Source organism: Schistocerca gregaria, chromosome 5 (genome assembly GCF_023897955.1).
Source record: "Schistocerca gregaria isolate iqSchGreg1 chromosome 5, iqSchGreg1.2, whole genome shotgun sequence".
Taxonomy (NCBI): Eukaryota; Metazoa; Arthropoda; class Insecta; order Orthoptera; family Acrididae; genus Schistocerca; species Schistocerca gregaria.
This window is the reverse complement of record NC_064924.1, coordinates 108,861,623-108,881,614: the sequence shown is the minus strand read 5'-3', so window position 1 is coordinate 108,881,614 and position 19,992 is coordinate 108,861,623. Positions and strand designations below refer to the sequence as shown.

Genomic DNA, 19,992 nt, shown 5'->3' with positions numbered 1-19,992 from the left:
AACGTTGGAGTGTCCCATGACTGCCTGTTGCCAGTTGATCGACGTCTACAGCTCTCCAAAGCGATCAGTGTGCTCTTTTAAGGAGCTCATTAATATTTTGACTCGTAAGTGAAAGAAAGCTCCCCACAAACTGGTAACTTAGTGGTTTGTGAGTAGCATACTTCCTACGGATTTATTTATGATCCGGTGAGTGAGATTTAAGTTTTGCACTGATAATGTTCTAACAATATAATTAGCTAAATCAAAGGACAGATTTATACTGCATAGTACAGGGTGAACATGCAGTCTTTCGCTGATCACAAAAATTTATTTCTAAGGAACTGTGCTATTTAAGACTACGAGAATTGTTGCAACTCGTTAAGTTTTCTGACTACACTTCTGCACGTGCTGTGATGGTATCAGGTTTCCTCTCTCTCTCTCTCTCTCTCTCTCTCTCTCTCTCTCTCTCTCTCTTTCTCTCTCTCACTTGTAACATGTAGTGAATCGTAGTCGTAGGAGTCTGCTGTCGCAATGGCGTCTATGCAGGAGGAAGTGCAGTGTGTTTTCTGGTTTCATGAAACACTATCGCTTACTATAGTTGATCGACAACTCCGAAGTGCTTATCATCGTGATGCTACAGATGTGAAGAACATCAAAAGATCGTACGAAAAGTTTAAAGAGGCTGGCATTGTTGGTGACAAGGCAAGAAGCTGTAGAAGAGGAGAGAGTGACAAAATTTTTGATACCGTGAGACAGCATTTCAGTGCAATCTGTGAAAATCGACCTATTATGTTCTCAGAGAAACAGGCGTACTTTAGAGCACTGTGGTGAAGATGTTACAGAAATGGCTGCATTTCCATGCATGCAAAGTGTGGCTCTTGCAAGCTTCACAGCCGGAAGGTAGGCCCAAATGTGCTGAGTCTGCTAGAGACATGTAGGAGGAATCGATGCATCACAGGAATTGTTTACTGGACATGCTGAAACTTTACCGTGCATCACAGTTACAGGAGTTTCAAACACGAGTAGAGTTTCAACAAGATAGTGCACTGCCACACTGAGAGTTATTTGCTCGCTAGTTCTCGGGTGAAACCTTTTTGGACAGATGGATCGGTAGAGATGATCCAACATCATGGTCACCATGTTCACCATACATACACCTCATTTCTTTTTTGTGGGTTTACGTTAAGGATAAGCTGTTTAGTTCATTTCATGATATGCAAACTCTGACGGCATGAATACGACTTGCTGGAGAGGCGGTCCGGCAGGAGATGTTGGCAAAGACATGCTAGGAAATTGAGTATCGCCTAGACGTTTTCTGGGCAAAAAAATGGAACCCAACTGGAAGTTATTCATAAAAGAACTTTTTAGTTGAGTTACTATTTGCAACAAACCGCCTATCTGTTCAAATGGCTCTGAGCACTACAGGACTTAACTTCTGAGGTCATCAGTCCCCTAGAACTTAGAACTAATTAAACCTGACTAACCTATGTTGTTGTTGTTGTTGTTGTGGTCTTCAGTCCTGAGACTGGTTTGATGCAGCTCTCCATGCTACTCTATCATGTGCAAGCTTCTTCATCTCCAAGTACTTACTGCAACCTACATCCTTCTGAACCTGCCTTAGTGTATTCATCTCTTGGTCTCCCTCTACGATTTTTACCCTCCACACTGACCTCAGTTGCTAAATTTGCGATCCCATGATGCCTCAGAACATGTCCTAACAACCGGTCCTTTCTTCTTGTCAAGTTGTGCCACAAACTCCTTCTCTCCCCACTGCTATTCAATACCTCCTCATTAGTTACGTGATCTACCCATCTAATCTTCAGCATTCTTCTGTAGCACCACATTTCGAAAGCTTCTATTCTATTCTTGTCCAAACTATTTATCGTCCATGTTTCACTTCCATACATGGCTACACTCCATACAAATACTTTCAGAAACGACGTCCTGACACTTAAACCTATATTCGATGTTAACAAATTTCTCTTCTTCAGAAACGCTTTCCTTGCCATTGCCAGTCTACATTTTAAATCCTCTCTACTTCGGCCATCATCAGTTATTTTGCTCCCCAAATAGCAAAACTCCTTTACTACTTTAAGTGCCTCATTTCCTAATCTAATTCCCTCACTATCACCAGACTTAATTCGACTACATTCCATTATCCTTTTTTCGTTCATCTTATATCCTCCTTTCAAGACACTGTCCATTCCGTTCAGTTAACCTAAAGACATGACAAACATCTATGCCCGAGGCAGGATTAGAACCTGCGACGTAGCGGTCGCGCGGTTCCAGACTGTAGCGTCTACAACCGCTCGGCCACCCTAGCCGGCCACGTAACTGTACGTAGTGCAGTTCCTTAGAAACAAATCTTCGTAATCAGGGAAGACTAAATAGTGTCTCTGTATTGTTTTTGGTGTGGTATCACTCCCATGTAAGAATTCACCTTTAGACAGTTTATGTATGTAATTGTTTAGTTTAAATTCTGATTGCAGTGTTATCTTTTCACGCCCTTACGGCGAGTATGCAATATATGATTAATGTGTGTGGCGACAATGATGTTGTTCCCGGTTGCAGGCAGTAGGCGTGGGCATGAAGACCGCTCTGGAGGAGTGCCAGTTCCAGTTCCGCATGAGCAGGTGGAACTGCTCCACCGTGCCCGGCAGCGGCACGCTTTTCGGCAACGTCATGACCATCAGTAAGTCTTACAACTACCGTACATGTAGATTTTATGATAATGATGCTGCAGACATGGCACCCATTCTGTATCCACCACTGAACGGGGAGAGTAGTTCTAAATTTGTTCTGCAACTGTGCTCCATTCACCACCATCGCACCATAATTACATGTTCACCTTCAAAGTATGCTGTATACAAACTACAGGGTGGCGCACGAAATGTGTTACCATTTTGTTTTTGAATATAAACTTTATTGTCAATACAGTCTTTAAGGAACATACAGGGTATTACAAAAAGGTACGGCGAAACTTTTAGGAAACATTCCTCACACACAAAGAAAAGATGTTATGTGGACATGTGTCCGGAAACGCTTACTTTCCTTAGAGCTCATTTTATTACTTCTTTTCAAATCACATTAATCATGGAACGGAAACACGCAGCAACAGAATGTACCAGCGTGACTTCAAACACTATGTTACAGGAAATGTTCAAAATGTCCTCCGTTAGCGAGGATACATGCATCCACCCTCCGTCGCATGGAATCCCTGATGCGCTGGTGCAGCCCTGGAGAATGGCGTATTGTATCACAGCCGTCCACAATACGAGCACGAAGAGTCTCTACATTTGGCACCGGGGTTGCGTAGACAAGAGCTTTCAAATGCCCCCATAAATGAAAGTCAAGAGGGTTGAGGTCAGGAGAGCGTGGAGGCCATGGAATTGGTCCGCCTCTACCAATCCATCGGTCACCGAATCTGTTGTTGAGAAGCGTACGAACACTTTGACTGAAATGTGCAGGAGCTCCATCGTGCATGAACCACATGTTGTGTCGTACTTGTAAAGGCACATGTTCTAGCAGCACAGGTAGAGTATCCCGTATGAAATCATGATAACGTGCTCCATTGAGTGTAGGTGGGAGAACATGGGGCCCAATCAAGACATAACCAACAATGCCTGCCCACACGTTCACAGAAAATCAGTGTTGATGACGTGATTGCACAATTGCGTGCAGATTCTCGTCAGCCCACGCATGTTGATTGTGAAAATTTACAATTTGATCACTTTGGAATAAGCCTCATCCGTAAAGAGAAAATTTGCACTGAAATGAGGATTGACACATTGTTGGGTGAACCATTCGCAGAAGTGTACTCGTGGAGGCCAATCAGCTGCTGCTAGTGCCTGCACACGGTGTACATGGTACGGAAACAACTGGTTCTCCCGTAGCACTAACCATACAGTGACGTGGTCAACGTTTCCTTGTACAGCAGCAACTTCTCTGACGCTGACATTAGGGTTATCGTCAACTGCACGAAGAATTGCCTCGTCCATTGCAGGTGTCCTCGGCGTTCTAGGTCTTCCCCAGTCGCGAGTCATAGGCTGGAATGTTCCGTGCTCCCTAAGACGTCGATCAATTGCTTCGGACGTCTTCCTGTCGGGACACCTTCGTTCTGGAAATCTGTTTCGATACAAACGTACCGCGTCACGGCTATTGCCCAGTGCTAATCCACACATCAAATGGGCATCAGCCAACTCCGCATTTGTAAACATTGCACTGTCTGCAAAACCACGTTCGTGATAAACACTAACCTATTGATGCTACGTACTGATGTGCTTGATGCTAGTACTGTAGAGCAATGAGTCGCATGTCAACACAAGCACTGAAGTCAACATCACCTTCCTTCCGTTTCCGGACACGTGTCCACATAATATCTTTTCTTTCTTTGTGTGTGAGGAATGTTTCCTGAAAGTTTGGCCGTACCTTTTTGTAACAGTCTGTATACTACAATGAAGAGCCGTCCATGGAGATTTGTTCTAACTCAGCACATGTTCAATATGTCCACCATTTCGTTTCCTAACTTCCTTCAAACGAACACTGAAGTTAGTGATTACCCTACGGCACATGTCTTCCGTAATTTCACTGCAAGCTTGAAGAATAAGTCTTCTTAGCTCCATTAAATCACGTGGACGTTTCGGGAACTTTTTTTTCCTTTAGGTACCCCCAAAGAAAAAAGTCACATGGATTGAGGTCTGGACTATTTTGTCCGTCATTGAAGCGACCTGGAAACCTGAGTGAAATGATCCGCATGTCGAAATGCTCGTGTAAAAACTCCAACACAGTGTTTGCAGTATGTGGCCTTGCTCCATCTTGCATGAAGCACTGCGTGTTGAAGGGCAAGGCAGTAGCAAGAAGCTGTGGAATGAAACTATTGCGAAGCATGTCCAAATAACGCTCGATGTTCACAGTTTCTTCAAAGAAAAGTCCGTGACTGGTCATTGCTGCCCACGCTGTAATCCTCGGAGCATCATGTTGTCGTTCATGAAACACTAGTGGGTTTTCAGTGACCCAAAATCGTACGTTTTGTTTGTTAACCACTGTAGCGGGACTTTGAATTTCGCCGCGCTACACTCGTTCCCTCAGACTTAAATTATACCGTCGCAGCGGTACGAGCGCTCGACGGCAGAGAAAATACTAAAATTGAAACTCTTTTTTTCTATCCGTTTCTTTTTTGTCTCTCGAGAGCGGAAGCTTAATGCAGACGTAAAAAAATTATTAGCTAGTCTTGATCTGATTTTAATGTGTAGACATATTGTGGAAGTTGTTATGAAATTCGGAGAATGGAAGAAGCAACGTAAAATAAATTGCATTTAATATCAAGACGGTTTTGTATACATTAGAAATTCCTGGACAATGAAACTTATTGCAAGATTTCGGAGCAGATTTTTCACGCAGAAATGAAGTAGGAGATTTTTGAAGACCTGGACGCCACACGAAAGAAGACATGTTAACATGGTAAAGAATGAACTCTTATCTACGCCATTTCCCCCTGTTAGTCACATTTGTTATTCTCTGCCTTTTTTCAAATAATTTTTGTAGTGGAAATTGGTTTAACTTTTACTAAAAAACGCCACAAGGACCACCCCAACAATAGCTTTTCCGAATCACGTAGTCCGATAACTTTTCTGTAATACGAAGTCCGATTTGCATTTCATTCTCTCCCTTTTTCACGGTCATTAACGATTTTTAAAACTCACTTTTTATTCACCATTTCTTCCCACATTTTCAACCTTTTTCTTTTCCTCTCTTCTTTTTCTTCTTTTGTATTAACTACTACACCACACCGTCTAAATGAAAATGCTCCTTGTCTGAAAACCAAACGTTGTTGAGAGCTTCTTCCCTATCCTCCGCCCACTGAGGAAACAGTAGTCTCTGCTGCTAGTGTTCTTCAGCGAGCTTCTGTGCACAGGTCACCTTGTATGGGTACATATGGAGGTCACTTTTAAGAATGCGTTGAACGGAGCGTCCTGGATATTCCCAGTTACACTGCTGCTTTTCTATACGATTTCCCGGGACTTCTCTGTACAGCAATTCGTACCGCTTCAATATTCTCCGGCGAACAAACAGACTTCGGCCGAAGTCGCTTCGCTTCCAATACTTTCCTTCCTGCACAAATTTATCGTACAACCTGTGGATGGTCTTCTTGCAAGGGACGCATCGTGTGTTAAACTGTGGTCGAAAACGCCTCTGAGTCACAACAAGGTTTTTCGTTTCATGAAAAAGTACACAATTGCCGATCGTTTCTATGTCGTCAGTCTTCCATTGTCAGCCATTTGCTGCTTACTAGTCTCCTAGTGGCAGTATCGTGAATTACACGTCATTTCGTAACTCATTTGTTTTTCCAAGCTTTGCTGGTACTGCTGTAGAGATCCCAGCGTGATGTCTAATTTGCGTCGTAAATTGTGAAAGAAACAATTGGTAACACATTTCTACTCCCAATGGGCTGCTTCATTAGAGACTGTAGTCAATAAATAAATTGTGGTATAAAACACCTTAACTGACTCGTGTACTGGTTGGACAAAATAAAACTGTCGCAGAAAACGTTCCAGTCACCTTGAACAGGCAACCCAACTTAACATTGTCCTTACTGGGGCAAACGGTGTAAGTTGGGTTGCCTCTCTTAAAGTGTCTGAATTATTTTTGGGGCCTGTTTTATTTTGCCCAATCTGTATTTCTTTTTAAAGTTCTGTCTATTCACCTTCAGGTGCCCTGTCATGGCGTTACAGTCTGGAGACCTTTTTAGCATTCTGTGAAAGAACAAAGTTGTTCAGATGATCATTTTTGACAAGTTAAAAACTTGCCAAGATTCAAACGCTCATCCCAAACTTTCGCGGGCAGTGCGCTACCATCCGAGCTCACCTCCCAAAGATTCTCATAGTGTGAGCTCGTCACAAGTTCCTCTCCTTTCACATACAATCATAGCAGCAATCACTCTTCATTATCGTTGTTACCGTTGATTTCACAAATAAGAGTGATGCTAGTCTATCCTGTGCGATTCTTTCCATCTTTGCATAACTACAGCAACGTACATCCATTTTAATCTCTTTTCAAACCGTGATCTCCCTCTACGATTTTAACCCCTCCACATTACCCTCCATTACCGAATTCATAATTCCACGGTGCCTCAGAACATGTCCCTCCCACCCGAGCCTTTCTGTCACCCCCCCCCCCCCCCCGCCCCTCCCCCTGTACCATAAATTTCGTTTCTCCCAATTCGTTTCACTACTCGTTTATTAGTTATCCGACCTACCTATCCAATCATCAGCATTTGCCCGCAGCGCCACATTTCAAAAGCTTCTGTTCATTTCTTGCCCCTGCTGTTTGCTGTTCACGTTGTACTGATGCTGGTCCTCGCTACACCGGAGTATATTTAAAATACAATGTCGTCGCTACTTAATATGACGGAAGTCGGTCATCAGAGTGAATGCGTTGGCGACTCCCTTCTGTGTGTCAGCGCAGGCGGCACCTAGCTGTCTCCATTTGCAGTGGAGGACTAGGTCGTATGAGGGTCTTACTTATGTTTGCCACAGCAAAGCAGACTCCGGAATTTCTTAAAAAAAAAGTAGCACGTAGAGCATAAGTCTGCTGCTCTTGCTGTAAAACAGAAAACTGATCACAGAAATTGAGCGGTACAAAAAAACGTGCGCCTATTAGAGTCATACGTTTTATTGCGAATCATCCTAATTATTGACAAATATTAATTCTTGCTCATTGTTAAAGACGTTAGCAATAATATAAATGTTTCACAATAAAATTATATTTCCTAAGCACAGTTTTACTCTGCCGCGCTCACAGAGATGCGATGTTGGTCGCACAGCAATTCGTAGCATTAGGCGCTTACTTTCCAGGTAAAGACTATACTGTGTGGTGCGGTAGCTAAAAGCTGTACTGTTCTGCCCTTAAGAGCTGAACAGTCTGGCACCAATCGCTTTGCTTGGCGGTCAATCGGTACGAAACCGATGGCGTCGAAGTTCTTGGGCTCTTTCTCATTACTAAAATATTCCTCAAAAATTGACACTAAAACAAAGTTTGGACTTTGTTGTGATGGCTTAGTATTAAGAGGTTCTTCCCTATTATTATAAACAAAGTAATAATTATACTTTAGCTACAATTAATAAATGATGCACTGCTCCAATGGTAATCCTTCCATCTTCTATCACAGCAACATATCAGATCACTAGAGCACTCTTATTCAGTTGGCGCAATTTCTCACGGTAAATCCACTGTAGTAGCGTCTGTTTTCATACCTAACTCTATTTCATGACCTCATGTGTCAGCTAAAGCATTGTCGCTCAACTGAGATGGGAAATGTGGGAATAAAGTTTGTGGCTCCCGTAGCTAGAAATGTTACGCATCCCCTCCTAAGTGAGATTTCTAAAATTTTGTATGTTCTCCTAGACATCTGATGTTTCAGAAATAAGTTATTCTTAGTGCCTTTTGGATGAGAATATAAACAGCAGAGACTTCTCAGTAGTAGTGCTATCATATTAAACTTCAGTCCCCAAATGATTCCGACGATTAATTTTTACAAACATTGAATTCAATAAGTAAAAAAAGACAACATTAATTTCCAATTCCAACACAGCTAATCAGTATTTACTAAAGAAACAGAAATTACTAGTTAATTAGCTAATAAATCACAACATTGTTGACGCTGCAGGCCAAATTACATAGTTCAACTACTCAGTCATTAGTAGATGAAATTATTCCTTATTTAATTAAACTTTTAAGCATAATTCCATACATAAATTAATTCATTCAGCGTTCTATGAAAGCATTTATCAGAGAATTGCTATTTGTAGCACACAACATGCTGTGTTAAGAATTAAGTAACCAATATAGAGCTGATTTCTTTTATAAGCTAGTCCAAAATTATTTAAACTTGGTCATAATATTTAGTGACTAATTTAAAATGCCATAAAGACTGGAATTGTTCATCAGTCAGTCCTGAAATTACGAGGGCGTGCTGGAAAGTAATGTCTCCGTATTTTTTGTGAAAACTCTTAAAGATTTTTAAATAAAATAAACTTTATTAACATTCTACATCTTTGTTCTTCGTGTCTATAGATTTATTGCTCGATATAGTCATCCTGCAGCGAACACACTTCTCCCAACCACAGACTAGTTTGTTGATTTCTCACTGTAGAATGCTTGACTGTGTTGGTGGAGGCACAACCTCACCTCTGCTTGCACCGCTTCATCTCTATAAAAGTGAAGTCGACAAAGGTGTTCTTTTAATTTTGAAGCAATTAAAAATCAGGTGGGCCAATGAGGGACTGTATGGAGTATGGCGGATGGCAGTGAACTCAAGGTGTCGGACTGCTGCAGTTGTAGCAGCGCTCGTGCGTGGTTTGGTGTTGTCATGCTGAAGGAGAGGATGCTCCATGTGTGGACGAACTCTTCGAATTCGTGTTTTCATTTTTCTGAGGGTTTCACATTACCTTGAAGAGTTTATTGGCGTGCCTTTAGGCATGAATTCCAAATTCCTCCACACCTTGAACGTCTCCGAACGCCACGGGTATGACTTTGCCTGCTGATAGGATGGCCTTGAACTTTTTTGGTGTCCATGGTCCTTCGTGGCGGAGTTCCATTTATGTTCTCTCGTTTTCGGAGTCAAAATGGTGAACCCAGCTTTTTATGACCTGTCACAAAGTTGTTAAGGAACCAGTCACCCTCACACTCAAAACGCAAAAAAAGAAAAAACATTATTAACAAATGTCCAACCTCCTCTATTTTATCTGAGGATTGAGTATTCGAGGTACCAGCTGTGCACACAGTTTTCTTTACCGTAGTTCTGCAGTGATGGCCTCTATACGCTCTCGTGCTATGCGGCACTTAACTGAGAGCTGTGTCTGTGTCATCCGACGACTTTTTCCCTTTGTTGTTATTTTATCCCTCTCGCCTCTTACGGGCAGCGAATGGGCTGTCAGTAGTATAAGTCTTCGCTCTTCAGCCAAGCGAATTAAAGAAATTTTACAGTGAGAAATACAAACAAATTTTGTGTTTTTTTCTATTTTAAATTAAAAATCAAAGACGGACAATTAAAAAGAAAAACAGACATATATAAATTTTCAAAACACACCGCAGGAAAGTGAAATTCTTCTGATGAAACCACCGAAGCTCTGCTCTTTCACTTGAAAATTGAAGGACCTGCACTAGGTGAGAGATATTGCTGGAGTAGAGAGTCTGTTCCCTAGGATTGAGGGGTGTGTGTAGAAAGATAATGCTTTGTTAGATAGGAAAACTACGGAGATGACAGGTAGAAGCTGAGGTGGATAGTGGGAAATACATTCGGTGGGAAAGACGAGAGGTTGGGGAGTAGTGCGTCATGTGGGTAGGGCAGCGGTTACAAGAGGAAATGAATGGGGGTGGAGATGGAGAGGGAAAGGAGAGCTGGAGCTGGTTTGTGGGGGGTCTGCCTGAGTGCAGTTAAAAACGGACAGGCCAACACGGTGTGGACCACTGTCAGCACTGATCCACAGCGGCAGAGAGGTGGGTCGTCACGGCGCAAGAGATGACCGGGCGCTAAAGTCTGGAACCGCGCGACCGCTACGGTCGCAGGTTCGAATCCTGCCTCGGGCATGGATGTGTGTGATGTCCTTAGGTTAGTGAGGTTTAAGTAGTTCTAAGTCTAGGGGACTGATGACCTCAGCAGTTAAGTCCCATAGTGCTCAGAGCCATTTTTTTGTGGCCAATGCGGAGCCGGCAGAGAACAACCGAGTCCTTGCGGGAGGCTCGCAAGGAGGAGCGCCACACGCCAGTAGTCTCCTTGACGGCCCGTAGTTCGTTGGGATAAGGGCAGGGTGCGCCATTCTTCACCCCAGGTGCGAAGTACGAAGTACCTTCTGCCGCAAAACTGACCTGAGGTCACTCTCCGAAAGGCTGGTGCGCCGACAGCCTGTTTGGCAAGCGTGCCAACACGTTCATTTCCCGGGATGCCGACATGACCCGGGGTCCACACAAAGGCCACAGAGCGGCCGCAACGGGCAAGATTATGGAGGGGCTCCTGGATAGCCATCACCAGACGAGAGCGAGGGAAACACTGGTCGATAGATCGTAAACCGCTCAGGGAGGCACTACAGATAACGAAGGACTCACCTGAGCAGGAGCGGATATACTCTAGGGCGCGAGAGATGGCGACCAGCTCGGCAGTGAAAACATTGGAGCCAGCCGGCAAAGAGTGTTGTTCATAATGATACACTAGAATAAGAGCACATAACCGACACGACCAGCAACCATCGAACCGTCTGTATAGACAACGTCAGAGCCTTGAAACGGGGCAAAGATTGAAAGAATGCGGCGGCGGAGGGCCTGAGGAGGGACTGAGTCCTTCGGGCCCTGTGTCAAATCGAGCAGAAGGTGTGGGCGGGGCACACACCACGGGGGTAGACGTATGTGGGCCCGGGAAACAGGAGGGAGAGGGAAAAACTCAAGCCCAGAGAGAAGAGCCCGGACACGAACTGAGGCCCTGATGTGGAGTGGGGTAGGTGGGCAAGAGTTAAAAAGCTGGCAGGAGGGATCAATATCTGGACGAATCTAACTGTCTGGGAAAGGGCGTAGATAGAAATTACGCAACCCGCTTCCGATGCTTCATACAGGACAGGTACAAATTCACATGAAACAGAAAAATGTCTTCAATTAACAAGACTTTATAAGCTGCGAAAATCTGAAATAAGTCGCAAAATCATTACCACACCACGTTGTGTGGCAGCTCTCAGGTAGTGTGTTATTTTTATCATTGGTATTATAAAACATGAGTCTTTCATTTGTTATGTTCTGTTCAGACATACTATGTGAAATCGTGTTGCGCCTAAGAAAACTGCTCCGTCTTTAATGTTGCCTGTGTCGTTCTTTTACGTATAGTTCAGTTGTTCAGTTCACAGCTGACGATAATCGCCATATACCGCTTCCGAGTCTCGCAGGCACAGTATCCAGTCCAAAAACACTCTGAGCTTGGCACAGCTGACTTCATAGAATAGGTAACTAAGCAAATGTTGCTCTGTTATATTGACTTAGTGTATGGAAGTCAGTTGCCCCATGGAAAGACAGTTTAACATATACTGTAGAAACATAACACTACTTTTCTGTATTACAATGGAACTGACATTCACATCATAAAGACGCGGGAAATGCTTGGAAAATGGACGGACTCGTTCGAAACTAATCATTATATATATATATATATATATATATATATATATATATATATATATATATATATATATATATACACAACTGTGACAAAAAACTAAATAAGTATTAACATATAGTTGCTGGCCCTAATGCTGACGCAATCTTGGAAATACTCAAAAATATTGTAATTTTACTTTAAGATAAACTTTGTTAGTCTAAAAAGACAGATTTTAATTTTATGGGATATGTTACACTACATGTACATTACGAAGAAATATTCCTTTCCTTTATGTGGCCCACATGTAAAGGTAAGTAGATAACTGGAAGGAAAGGTACTGGCAGTGCAAACCGAGACTTTTTTCTTCTTCCTTTTTTAAAAACCTAGCTGACAAGTTCCAGCGTCACCTCATCCACCTGCCCTAATGCCTTTTGGTATGGCCAAATTCTAGTACTCGTCTTCTGCTCTAGAGCGAAGAAGGCATAACTGAATTAATTGTACTTAGCTTTTTGATGATGAAGTTTTGACGATAGTCTCCCAGACTGCTTCTTCTTCTTCTTCTTCTTCTTCTTCTTCTTGTGCAAGCTTGTAAAAATAGGTTCTGGCAGCAGGTATAAATTGACGTTTGCCTTTACATAAATAGTCTTAGCCATGATGCCATTTTCCACCTGATGATTTAATTGTAGATTCTGATAAACTATCACAACTGATTACAATATTCGCATATATTAGACAATAGTTCATAGAGCGACCATCAGCAGAAATACACTTCGTAGCAGCCCTGCCAACCAAGTGTGTCGTCTGCATTGATGCGTCAAAGACCTCGGTAAAATCTCCAGGTTCAGGCTGGAGTTGTTATTCTGGTTTTTGTTCACACACTTTTGACACAGTTTAATACCGTTACAAAAACTAGAAAAATGTGAAAGATACAAGTACAGAATAATGCTTACGGTAACTTTTGGTAATAGTTTAAGCGCATGATGTCTATATTGCAATGAAAATGATATACCTAATTTGATTTGTGCGTGTTTTCCACTTTGATTGACGTGGTATACTTAATCTGATTTGGGCGTGTTTTTTACTCGGATTGTTAAACAGGTGTTTTGCAGTTTAGTGTTTTTCTACGAATAGGTTACATCTGTTTTATGTTCCCTATTAGGATTTACAAATAATAAAAGTGATTTTGGTGTGAACAGTTTAGTGAGACAACTATGCTTTTGAATTCAGAATTAGAACGTAGTTTCCATATTTTAAATTTGGCAATTTCTCATTTGGTATAGAACTGACAAAAACTAGGAAGCATTTCACTGTCTCTTTCTCCAGAGATTCCGCATGAGACAAAGTTCCAAAAGAGAATGTAATCAACAATTTAACATTATTGCACGATTTGTAGCTTTTGTCTTTTGGTTTGTTATTAAAGTTAGCATGGCTATTTCTGTGATGTTATTGCTCAGAGGTTTGTTTACATGTAATATGCGTTTCGTCTATTTCAGAATTGATGTTTTCTCGATAAGTGTGTAGTTGTAAATTTGGTTGTAAGCTTCCATTGAAGATAATTTTCCATAAGCTGTAAAATCCGTATTATATTTCTTGTCTATATAACTTACAGCATGTCTAAAGATGTCATGTATCAAAATATTGTGTGAACGGTTTGAACAGATTGTAAGGATGAACTAGAAAGTTTTACTTATCCATAATATTGTAACTGTCCAGAAAAAAATTAATAAAACAAAGCTGAAAATGGGACCGCACCTACTCATCATCGCGAAAAAAAAGCGTTTTTGGCGTGGATGGAACGAAGCATGAATAATTTATGTTGTCAAGAGTTCTCAGGCAGCGGTTGGTGCAATGGAAATAGTCCTTGGGTCGAGTTCCTGCACGGTATTTTTTATACTTTATATTTTTACGTTACTTACAGTGCAGATAAATCGAAATAATGATCAGTATACTGCATTTATTAATATTTTAATAAAATGCATTTAAACAAAAGGCAAGGGAAACAGTTTGGACGGAGGATTCAAAAAACGGTGGATACGTTCTTGGCAAAATATAGGAATGTCGATATAACTTCGTCAGAATCTGGGGAAACATCATTGCACAAAATTTTTTTGACTGTTTCATGGAATTTAGTATGTCACTGACTTGTGGCGAGCTCAAACAGGTCCACAGTTATACGACGAGGATTTTCAAAATGGAGAGCAATTGCCGTCGTGCAGTATTAAAGTGATTTTCCTCAAATGCAGTCCGGTAGTGTACCCCTGCGATGTCTATTTTTATCGTCAGTTAAAGAATTTGATCAAAAAGTTTCAAATCAGCTCTCATCTCATACAGAGAGAAAAAGGAATCGCACTCCGAGAAGACTGCACCAAAATATGTTCTTTGTAGGTCACGAGCTACCCTCGCCATGTTTGACGAAATGATGCATCACACGCTGTGTTCTGCCAAAGTGTGCGATGAGCAAGAACCTTTCATGACTATAAACCAAATTTGTTTTCCTATAGAAACATTAAAACAACCATGTAATTATAAAATGCGGCGTTTATAACTTGTGCAATATGTCGAGAAAATAATTGCTACCCCCGCTTTTACGATGACTATCACCCCAGCAAGTGTAAACAATCAACTGCAACGTAATAAAAGTATCTAATTTTATATACGAAGTTCTCGTGTACGCCTTACAATGTCTTCCTGAAAATTTATTTGTAATTACAAACTTCCGTTTGCCTTCCGTTGTTACGACTTATATGAAAATGTTAATAAGTACAATAATTTGAGCATTATTTTGTTTAATTACGCTGTATGTGACGTAGAAATTGAAAATAAAAAACTTTCCGCGAGACAGTCGACCTAACAACCCTCAAATTACCGTTATGTACTTACTCAATTGCACCAGTCGCTTCCTGCAGGCTACAGTAACGAAAAAAGTTCTCGCCTCGCCCGGCAGGAAGTTTCGTGTCGAGACGTTGTACAAGGTGGTCCATTGATAGTGACCGGGTCAAATATCTCACGATATAAGCATCAAACGAGAAAAATTCAAAGAACGAAACTCGTCTAGTTTTAAGGGGGGAAACCAGATGGCGCTATGATTGGCCCGCTAGATGGCGCTGCCATACGTCAAACGGATTTTTTTTTAATAGGAACCCCCATTTTTTATTACATATTCCTGTAGTACGTAAAGAAATATGAATGTTTTAGGTGGACCACTTTTTTCGCTTTTGTAGTGGATAGCGCTGTAATAGTCACAAACGTATAAGTACGTGGTATCACTTAACATTCCGCCAGTGCGGACGGTATTTTCTTCGTAATAAATTACCCGTGTTGAAATGGACCGTTTACCAATTGCGGAAAAGGTCGAATGTCGTGTTGATGTATGGTTATTGTGATCAAAATGCCAAACGGCCTTGTGCTATGTAAGCTGCTCGGTATCTTGGACGACATCATCCAAGTGTCAGGACCGTTCGACGGATAGTTAGGTTATTTAAGGATACAGGAAGTGTCGGCCGGGGTGGCCGAGCGGTTCTAGGCGCTACAGTTTGGAACCGCGGGACCGCTACGGTCGCAGGTTTGAATCCTGCCTCGGGCATGGATGTGTGTGATGTCCTTAGGTTAGTTAGGTTTAAGTAGTTCTAAGTTCTAGGGGACTGATGACCTCTGAAGTTAAGTCCCATAGTGCTCAGAGACATTTTAACAATGTTTTTGAAACAGGAAGTGTTCAGCAACATGTGAAACGTCAACCACGACCTACAACAAATGATTATGCCCGAGTAGGTGTTTTAGCTGCTGTCGCGGCTAATCCGCACATGAGTAGCAGACAAATTGCGCAAGAATCGGGAATCTCAAAAACGTCGCTGTTGACAATGCTACATCAACATCGATCGCACCCATACCATATTTCTATGCGCCAGGAATTGCATGGCGACGACTTTGAACGTCGTGTACAGCTCTGCCACTGGGCACAAGACAAATTATGGGACGATGACAGATCACTTGCACGCATTCTATTTAGCGACGAAGCGTCATTCACCAACAGCGGTAACGTGAACCGGCATAATATGCTCTATTGGGCAACGGAAAATCCACGATGGCTGCGACAAGTGGAACATTAGCAACCTTAGCGGGTTAATGTATGGTGCAGAATTATGGGAGAAAGGATAATTGGCCCCCATTTTACCGATGGCAATCTAAATGGTGCAGTGTATGCTGATTTCCTACGTAATGTTCTACCGATGTTACTACAAGACGTTTCACTGCATGACAGAATGGCGATGTACTTCCAACATGATGGATGTCCGGCAAGTAGCTCGCGTGCGGTTGAAACGGTATTGAATAGCATATATCATAGCAGGTGGATAGGTCGTTGAAGCACCATACCATGGCTCGCACGTTCACCGGATCTGACGTCCCCGGATTTCTTTCTGTGGGGAAAGTTGAAGAATATTTGCTATCGCCTGACAACATGCGTCAGAGCATTGTCAATGCATGTTCGAACATTACGAAAGGCGAACTACTAGCTGTTGAGAGGAATGTCGTTAAACGTATTGCCAAATGCATTGAGGTTGACGGACATCATTTTGAGTATTTATTGCATTAATGTGGTATTTACAGGTAATCACTCGGTAACAGCATGCGTTCTCAGAAATGATAAGTTCACAAAGGTACATGTATCACATTGGAACAACCGAAATAAAATGTTCTGACGTACCTACGTTCTGCATTTTAATTTAAAAAAACCTACCTGTTACCAACTGTTCGTCTAAAATTGTGAGCCATATGGTTGTGACTATTACAGCGCCATCTATCACAAAGCGAAAAAAGTAGTCCAACTAAAACACAAATATTTCTTTACGTACTTCACGAATATGTAATAAAGAAATGGGGGTTCCTTTTTTTAATAAAACGCAGTTGATATACTTTTGACCCACGGCAGCGCCATCTAGCAGGTCGACCATAGCGCCATCTGGTTTCCCCCTTCAAAGGTTGACAAGCTTCGTTCTTGTTGTTTTTTTGTTTGACGCTTATTTCGTGAGCTATTTGGCCCGGTCGCTATCAATGGACCACTGTGGAGAATGGTTGTACAGTTTTTCTCTTTTGTTAATTATGTGTCGTCTCCTATCTCAGAATAGTAAAAACCTGTCAGAATTCCGAATTGCACATAAATTTATATTTTATTTTTCTTGTAATTCACCATAAGGTCTGTCTGTACTTCCTGCGGTTACGAAATTAACTTGTGACCACGAAGTGATCTAGGAGAGCTTTATCCTCAGTGGGAGGCACACGGTAATAAAGTTGTTTCACCTGTACGGTTGTACTGTGCCGCAGTAACGAGCACTTTTTAGTCCGTGTAACGTGATTGCTGTGTTCGTTTGCAGAGAGCCGCGAGAAGGCGTTCGTGTACGCGATATCGGCGGCCGGCGTGGCGTACAGCGTGACGAGAGCGTGCGCCCGCGGGGACCTGAACGAGTGCAACTGCGACAGCCGCGTGCGACAGCGGAAGGCCAAGAGCTGGCAGTGGGGCGGCTGCTCTGAGGTAAGTCCCGGCGGAGACCTGAACGAGTGCAACTGCGACAGCCGCGTGCGACAGCGGAAGGCCAAGAGCTGGCAGTGGGGCGGCTGCTCTGAGGTAAGTCCCGGCGGAGACCTGAACGAGTGCAACTGCGACAGCCGCGTGCGGCAGCGGAAGGCCAAGAGCTGGCAGTGGGGCGGCTGCTCTGAGGTAAGTCCCGGCGGAGACCTGAACGAGTGCAACTGCGACAGCCGCGTGCGACAGCGGAAGGCCAAGAGCTGGCAGTGGGGCGGCTGCTCTGAGGTAAGTCCCGGCGGAGACCTGAACGAGTGCAACTGCGACAGCTGCGTGCGACAGCGGAAGGCCAAGAGCTGGCAGTGGGGCGGCTGCTCTGAGGTAAGTCCCGGCGGAGACCTGAACGAGTGCAACTGCGACAGCCGCGTGCGGCAGCGGAAGGCCAAGAGCTGGCAGTGGGGCGGCTGCTCTGAGGTAAGTCCCGGCGGAGACCTGAACGAGTGCAACTGCGACAGTGGAAGGCCAAGAGCTGGCAGTGGGGCGGCTGCTCTGAGGTAAGTCCCGGCGGAGACCTGAACGAGTGCAACTGCGTCAGCCGCGTGCGACAGCGGAAGGCCAAGAGCTGGCAGTGGGGCGGCTGCTCTGAGGTAAGTCCCGGCGGAGACCTGAACGAGTGCAACTGCGACAGCCGCGTGCGACAGCGGAAGGCCAAGAGCTGGCAGTGGGGCGGCTGCTCTGAGGTAAGTTCCGGCGGAGACCTGAACGAGTGCAACTGCGACAGCCGCGTGCGGCAGCGGAAGGCCAAGAGCTGGCAGTGGGGCGGCTGCTCTGAGGTAAGTCCCGGCGGAGACCTGAACGAGTGCAACTGCGACAACCGCGTGCGACAGCGGAAGGCCAAGAGCTGGCAGTGGGGCGGCTGCTCTGTGGTAAGTCCCGGCGGAGACCTGAACGAGTGCAACTGCGATAGCCGCGTGCGACAGCGGAAGGCCAAGAGCTGGCAGTGGGGCGGCTGCTCTGAGGTAAGTCCCGGCTCCCACTGCGTGCGTCCGCTTCCTCTCACCCCATCTAGCACCTCCCAGTGTGCTAACCGCTGAGGCTGTGCCACCCATGGAGGTAGAATAAGGGGAGATGGCACTACAGACTTACGCTGTGCGTTGTTTTGAAGCCAGTGGGCGGGGCGTGCCGACATCTTGGATCCCCCAAAACATGAGCAGACGAGTGTTTACAATTGCTTGTTGTTCGCTATTTCTGTCGTATGCACGCGACATTTGTTTTATATAGTAAATGTTAGACTGTTTTAGTGATCAACATAGCATAAGGAGCGCAACTTCAAACGTTTTTCTGGCCTTAAATGCGTATTCGATACAGTAATATGACACGAAAATATGACGCTTCTGGCCTCAGTACTGTAATTCCTTTTGTTTATACACTTTGAATAACCGAGAAGTGATGTATGTGCTATGAAAATCGCGCTTTCGTAATCCATTTCTATTCACTTTCATTGTGTTTGTGTCGATAAATGATAAAGCCAGAACTCCAAAAACAATGATTGATAGTTTAGAGGCACCGATTTTTATTCGTTGCATTTTCAAGTCAAATTCAAATTTTCAATGTTCAAGTTTGCAAGAAACTTAACTTATTTCCTTTGGTGTCCCATAGATGTATGCGGGGATGATATAAACAAGCCAGCTGTCATGTCAACAAAGTGAAATATTCGTTAAATTACGAAGGAAAAGAATTGAATTTGCGATTGTCAGGCCCATTGTAGTTACACATCTGCTTTGTTTTTAAACTGTACCTACCAAGTGACATTCAGGGTGGCAAATAACAGCAATTTACAGAGTAACACGAGAACACAGTGATTAATGTAATGATCTAAATAGCCTGGACTTAGGTAGGGAACTTTGCTTTAACAAATATTAACCCTTTAAGTACTTATAATTTAACCACTGTAACAGGTGTTACACACAATTTACTGGAGATTTAATTAACTACATGTAGTTACATTACTTTTATATTAAATTATTGCATTTTAAAACATTAGTCCCCATTTCCAGGATATTTCTTGCCAGGATTTTTCAGTTACTTGGGAATAAGCAAACAATGAAAACCAAGTGTATTGCTCACCTCCAGAGCGCTCTTCGCTTTGGATTGATAAGAAATCTAAAGTCAAATCACAGAAATAAAACCATACTGTAAAACTTTATAATGCATCAGTATTTCAAGTATATATAAGAAAATACCTGTCCACCTACGAATGAAATGTGATTTGTTTAAACTTAAAGACTATAATCAGAACGATTAGTACACCCGAAAGCGACACAACCCGACATTTTTTTTATCAAAACACTTCACGACT

The 19,992-nt window shown here is 43.1% G+C and overlaps 1 protein-coding gene across 1 annotated transcript in view; it reads left to right on the top strand.

The window, feature by feature from the left end:
* LOC126273248 (protein Wnt-1-like) overlaps nt 1-19,992 on the top strand; it is an 873,380-nt gene that overhangs the window by 826,855 nt on the left and 26,533 nt on the right. The window contains exons 4-5 of the mRNA XM_049976793.1: nt 2,551-2,671; nt 17,485-17,642. Coding sequence (XP_049832750.1) covers nt 2,551-2,671; nt 17,485-17,642 — 279 coding nt within the window. The remainder of the gene's footprint in view (nt 1-2,550; nt 2,672-17,484; nt 17,643-19,992) is intronic.